The sequence below is a fragment of the Mesitornis unicolor genome, unplaced genomic scaffold (assembly GCF_000695765.1).
Source record: "Mesitornis unicolor isolate BGI_N332 unplaced genomic scaffold, ASM69576v1 scaffold3069, whole genome shotgun sequence".
Lineage (NCBI taxonomy): Eukaryota > Metazoa > Chordata > Aves > Mesitornithiformes > Mesitornithidae > Mesitornis > Mesitornis unicolor.
Window position 1 is genome coordinate 31,066 of NW_010209049.1, and position 6,803 is coordinate 37,868.

The 6,803-nt window shown below is 33.4% G+C and overlaps 1 protein-coding gene across 1 annotated transcript in view; it reads right to left on the reverse strand.

Annotated features, from left to right (window-relative positions):
- The window catches only part of LOC104547145 (tolloid-like protein 1), a gene marked incomplete at its 3' end in the record, with an annotated part of 90,764 nt that overhangs the window by 23,839 nt on the left and 60,122 nt on the right, over window positions 1–6,803 (reverse strand). Inside the window, exons 3-4 of the mRNA XM_010192730.1 lie at window positions 3,121–3,201; window positions 703–855 (exon numbers count right to left, since the gene is read on the reverse strand). Coding sequence (XP_010191032.1) covers window positions 703–855; window positions 3,121–3,201 — 234 coding nt within the window. The remainder of the gene's footprint in view (window positions 1–702; window positions 856–3,120; window positions 3,202–6,803) is intronic.

Genomic DNA, 6,803 nt, shown 5'->3' on the forward strand with positions numbered 1-6,803 from the left:
ATACAATGTGTGAGCATTTACATGTTTCTTTTGGTTTTCTGTGTTACTGTGCACAACAAATAAGATGTTATTAAACATCTTCTCCCATCCCTCTTTGCCTCTCTCCCTCCTTTTTTGTTTTAAATTACCTCTTACATGCACATTGATATTGATCAATTTACATTTTTCAGGGATAAAAAAAATGTTTAAAACTTTTTCTACAGTTTTCTGCTAAGAATTCTATATATTTTGAAGTCAGTCTTTCTTGTCACATAAAATGTCTGTGTGTATCAAGCTGAAAACAAAACTGAGGAACTACAAAACATATATGAGTGGGTTTGTTGAGTGAAATCAGTTTAGTAGCATAGCGGTCACATCAGTTAAATTAGTTATAGTGTTGTACTAAATATCCCTTATTTCTTAAAAAACAGATTTAATTACATTCTGTTACTTAGGTTCTTTAAACAAACATGCAACAAAGAAACATATAGACAAGAAAAAAAGAGTCCGCGCTTTCTAAAATACAGTTATACATTTTTATTACGTAGCTTGCCTTTGGGAACAGTTTTTTTGAAGTATGACTAATATTTTCAGTACAGATGTACTTCAGGCCTGATCCAACAGAAATCATAGTATGACTTCACTTTTTAAAAAAGAAAAAAAAAACAGGCGGCAATTAAAAAAATTCGTATTTCTTCTCCCCATCCAAAGCACAAAGCTTACCAGTGAAATTTCCACCTATTACATATGGAATGACACCCCCTGGCCATATTCTTTCTGTTCGTGATGTAGCAGCTCTGGGGAATCGGTTTTTCTCATTTTTTCCTGAGAATTTTACAGTAGTTCTTCCTTTAGATGTATTATTTTGCTCAAAGCCTGTAATGATAATTAAAACACTGAATGAGATATTGCACACCCACAAAAAAAAGAGAACAATTATTTTCCAGCAGGTCAAAACTAGATTATTTCTTTATGCCCTTTAAAAGTAGGACATTGCTGTTATGCAACAGTCTATCATTACTCAGTTTTCTTTGAAATGTTTGAAATAGAGTCTAAATCTTTACTTTTCAAACATATCTACAGTAACAATTTGCACATGAATTTATAATCTTAAAGAGACATCTGTATAATTTCACTTAAATCTTCCCATTTAATAAGTTTTTTAAAAAAAAATCACACTCCTTGTTTTTTTTTTAAATAAATTAGGATTTTTCCAGCAAAGAGGAAAAGACTTTGAAGAGACCCAAAATAACCAAGGAATTCACTATCCCTTTCATTTTTATTGCAATATCTGGAGAAAATAAAAGTATGACCACTCTTAAAGAACTGAACAGATATTGATCCTTAAAGTGTAAGATTGGCTTTTATCATTAGGAATTATCAAGAAAAAAAAAATAGATAAATTATTTGCAAAGTTGTACACACATGGAAAAATTCAGAGAGAGTCATTTCTCCCTCTGATGTCCATAATCTGTAGCTGTTACTAGTGGATACATTTTCAGATGAAAATCTGACTCGACTTGAAAGTAACCCAACACCACTTCAGGATGCAAACATACATTTTTCATATACGAGCTTTTGGAACCCCATGACTAAATATTACTCATAGCTGGAATTTCTTTATTAAAATGCCTCCTATTTTCACAGATATTACTACCATTCATACCTGTACAGGGAAATCTTTCCCAAATCAGCTGAAACTTACTATGACAATAGAAGAGTATAAGGACAGTTAGATAAGGATTTGCACACCAGGACAGGGCTAGCAGTCTTCTTCTGAAGCAATTGATAAGTTAGTGTGTACATTAAGGAAGCTGATTAAAACAGATCACTTTGAAAAGCATTCAACAAATCCTGCTCAGTGGGGCTGAATTGTTATTCTTCACTGAAAGTGGAGAATACTTCTCTCTATAAGTATCCCCTGCGATACCAGTTTCCACCTAAGTGTTAATGGGTATGTCAGGGTTGGGGAGGATTCCAGGACAGGATCATGATACAGTATCATGGCAGTGCCCCGTGACTGGGAGAGCAGCAGAAGGAAGAAAGGGAAGAAGCTACAGCACAAGGCAGGGAGAAAGTTCTTAAACCTGACTTTGTAACCATTAACATATAGATCATGTATCAGGAATTATATATAAAATTTCACGGTTTACAAAAACTACTCAGGTAAAGTAAATAACTTACTCCTGCATTAAGTAAGTGTGCAAATGAAAATTAAACAACAGTCTAAAACTCAGGTAGAAACTTCAGAGAGAAACTGTTGTTACACTTAATATGCAGTCATTACTGAACCACATCACATGTCAAAATAGCTGTTTTACCATTTAAAATTCTTCTTCTCAAGTTTCTTTTGAGCTACAATAAGAAATTTACGCCAAACAGCATGCAAAAGATGACAAGCATTTATGCAATATTAAAATTGTAATTCTCTTATAAAGAATGAAGATTATTTACCAGAGCACATCTGTAAACTGTGCTCTGGTTAATCTTACAAGATATGCAGTGATGCATTTAGACACAATGTGGTGTGATTACAATGGAGGTTCACATATTCTCCTTTTTGAGGTTGAGGTTTTATGACATTGAAGTGACATCTCTTTGCATCAAATAGAGTGAGTAAACTCAACCAGTATTAACAGAAATTCCACTTACACAGCATGCTGAATTCACCTACATTCATACTGACAAGAGTATGATTAGTATAAAAATGTGTCTGTTCAGTGTAACGCACCGTAAATGCTTCAAACTCAGCATGAATCATCAGAATGCCCCAAGTGGATCCAGAAAACAAACAAAAAATTAGCAGGCATGCAGCATAGCCTACCTGTACTGAAACTACATTGTAATGATATCAGTTAAACTGATAACTGTTAACACAGCCATACAAAGCAGCTAAGGAATTTTTAATATGAGATTTAAAACTACCTATTTTAACTTCCAGATTTGATGCTGGAAATAGACCTCTAAGAAAATGTAACAAAGAGCTAATCACTTCATTACTATTCTTGTACTATTTATTTTACAGTTTGCTTATGCCAATGGTAATACAGATAGGCTTTAAAGTGTTAAAGCACTACCATCATTAATGTTCATGATACATCATCGCATCAGGCAATCCGCTAATTTAAACAGTGAAAATACCAGAGCCAAATCTTCTTATCCTGTCTATAAGCTGATAGAGGGCACCTCGTTTTTTTGACATTCCATGCTCTCCAAAGCCACCTTTAAAAAGAAAAGAACAAACAAAAAAAAAAAGAAATTTTACAAAAGTTGAAAACATGGAAGCTTACACCTACAGCAAGTATATAGCCTGGAGAGATTAGAAAATACCCCATAAAAACTGCAAAGTATATTTAAGGAAGTTAAACATTCTTCATTGACCCACATACAAATTCTTCAAGTATTCTTGACAATGAAATAAAAACACATTTTCAGCTGAAAAGTTTTCGTATATGCATTCCAGAATGTAAGCCAACATGTCTTTGTTATTCAGACAAGTCATGACAATTACATCATCTAATTATTATTCAGAGATTTTTTCTTCCTGGTGACCTTGACTCCTCAGAGCCACTTTGATTGACAGCTAAAAGCCCTACTCTCACAGAAATTTCGTGAATGCATGCCATAATCTTCTCATTTCAAGGGAGGGAAAGAAGGGAAAGCAAACACTCAAAGTTTCATCGGAAAAAAACAACAAAACTGATACAAACTTAACATGTCCAATTCTACCATGAAAGATTTGGCTTTGTCAGCATGCAAATAGATGTCCAATGCACTCTGAGGGCTTTCCAATCTCACATGCTGGTGTACATTGCAGTAAGACCTCACAGGCATATATACATCTGTGTCATTTCAGTAATCAACAAGCAAGAAAAATTAAGCTATTAAGTATCTGATTTTAACATTTATCATGCCTTTTGCAGAAACGCAAAGCATTTCTAGGTTTACTGTGTACATCTGATGTATCTGTAACATACTCCCTCCACATGTAATCTTTTTGTGGCTGCAAGTGCCTTTGCAAACACCAGTAAATCAGAATAAAGAACACCAATAATACTGCACTAGGCAAGAAATCATCATCATTCTTCAGAAGGTTCTGTGATTTTCAAAATTTTGTAGTGGGTTGTGAAATTTGGTATCGTAGAACAAAAGAGTTCTCAAACTATTTTTACAACAGCAAAAGTAAAAAGTTAGAAATAAAAAGACCTTTTCCAACTTCCCATAAAAACTTCCAATATATGTGGAAAACATATGTATCAAACAGCAACTTAAAATCATATTACAGAAGAGAAAATTCCATATAAGGCAAGTGACTTTGTGTGAATGCTCAGTGAATAAGTGTGCCTAATTATTTGGATTACACTGTTACATAGTTGCTGGCTCCCTTGAGAAAAATTTTCCAAATTTTTTAAAACATTTTAGATAGATGAGGTAATAGTTCAACACATTCCTTCCCCAATAAGTTACACTATAATGCACACTACAGAGAATATAACAGTTCCATTCCTTGTATTATCATTTATGTAATTGTCTCTCACATTAACATCCATCTTATAAAAATGGCATATAGCTAAAGATTCCAAACAAATATTAGGAAAAAAAAACCTTTATAGGCACCAATTGTAACAGAAAACACAACGCATCCACTATCTACTTAAAGAAACTACTATACCATAATTTTTTATAGGACAAAACCCATCATTGCTGTGTTGATACATCCTGTGTATTCCACTTAGTGAAAAACTGAAGAAAAGGTATCTCACATAATTAATCTGTCTTATATGAATAATATACAGCCTTGCCAAGCCACAGTTTAAAATTTTTTTTTAAAATCATATTTACTTCATCTCATATTCCAGGTAAGAGAAGGAGGATACTTTTTGTAGTTTGGACTCATAATAATATATATGCTGTAATTTATCAGCTTTACTGTTGTTTCTGTTTACAGTGATTATACATATTGCTTGGATAAAATGACAGTGGAGAGCCACAGTCTGAGAAATTCACAGATTAAGTATCTGACCCTGCAAATTCAGCCAGATAATCTTCACCAAAAGGAGTAGTCACATAATGTGAATCAGAGCTTGAGAGCCTCAGGATTTTTAATTAGCAATGAAAAATGCAACCCCACAACTCTACCTTGATAGTTTACACCCAGGTATCTAACACTTCTACCTGATGTCACCTATAATTTGTGAAAGTCAACAACAGAAAGTTCTCAGAAATCAAGCTTATAATTAATTGTCATTGTGTTTGTAACTAAGGTAAAATATTAATTTGTTATCTATCTTACAGGCATTTTACCTTACTTTACCAGTTGCTACCTAATATCAACTAATTTACTCTTTTGGAAATCAGAGGGGGAAAAAAAGCCCACTAGGCTGTGTAGTCTGCAAAAAACAGGCTAAACTCTCAGTTTATGCAACAAAATGCTGTAAATTTAGAAAAATAACGGCATACCTAAAGAATAAAAATTGAGGTTTCCAACTCTGTTTTTAGAAAAATAAAGAATGTTGACAATTCACCAAGAACCATTACAAAATCATTAACTTCAGCAGAGTTTGTTCTCCAAAGTCCAGTCCCACTGACCATTGCAGTTGTATTGATTACTCTTGGGCAACAGACAAATTTGATCCAACTGCATTAGTAGCCCTCAATAGGATAGCTCAATACCCTGAATAGGATACTGTCCACAGGCAAAGATACTGCACAAATCTCAAGATAGGTAAGGAAATAAAATTAAATAACAGCATACAAAATATTATTAAAAACAGCTTAGAAATGTATATCCTTTCTGTGGCAACTGACAAACTGTGCAGTTAAGAAGAAAAATATAGAAAAGCAAGAAGAAAAAGGAAAGTCCGCAGGCCAAAGAAATCACTCAACTGCATCCACTTTAAGGGGAAATGACTGACCTTGCTCTCTACATTTTGTCAGCAAAGCTAGTGCCTGAAATACCTTCAAAGCCAATTAATACTATTTGTTTGGAAGGAGGGCAAGGAAACCACTGACTCCATTAACATTTTAAAATTTCTTGATCTAGGAAAGATCAAAGGTGTTCCTGCCTTGAAAAAGCAAGTGGCTTTTAAAGGAGATAAAATAAATTTCCAAGTTGTTATAAAAATAGTCTAATCATGACAACTGACCAGGAAGAGTAAAAATATTTTAAATATATCAATATTGAAAGGCTAAACTGAAAAGTGCTTCTTTAATCTGAAAAATTCCTTTCTGATCATCCCTCAAAATGATCCTTATTTTCACATACCAGGAGTCATCAAGTTAATAGTAGCTCAGTTGAGGAAAATATAGAACATGCTTAATAAAAAATAAATTTCAACTATGCATTTACACATTTTCAGATAGCATTTTTTTCACACTTTTCCTAAGTAACTTAGCTTTTTTGATACCATAACCTGAAAGTTCACAAATTCTCGGTTATAGATTTGCAAATAGGAGCCTGAAAGCGTATTTTTAGACATAAGATAGACATCCATTTAGACATAGATTATGTTTTCTCTCTCACACACACACATAGATATCTACACATAAATAATATCTCTTTATCTGTCTGAATATCCAACTGCCTGTGTTAATCAGATTGCAGCTTCTGGCACTAATGCACTCTATGTTAACAACAGTAAATAAATATGTATTTAAATTTGTCAGATAAATAGTTCCTTTTTAGACAAGGCAAATTCTAGCAGGGTTGACATGTTCTTGTGTTGCTTCTAGATCTGGGTACAGATCTGGATGGAACTGAAAAAAGAGCCAAAGAAAGGGTTGTAATCCAAGATCATTGTTAAATGTTAAATGTTTTAGGGAAA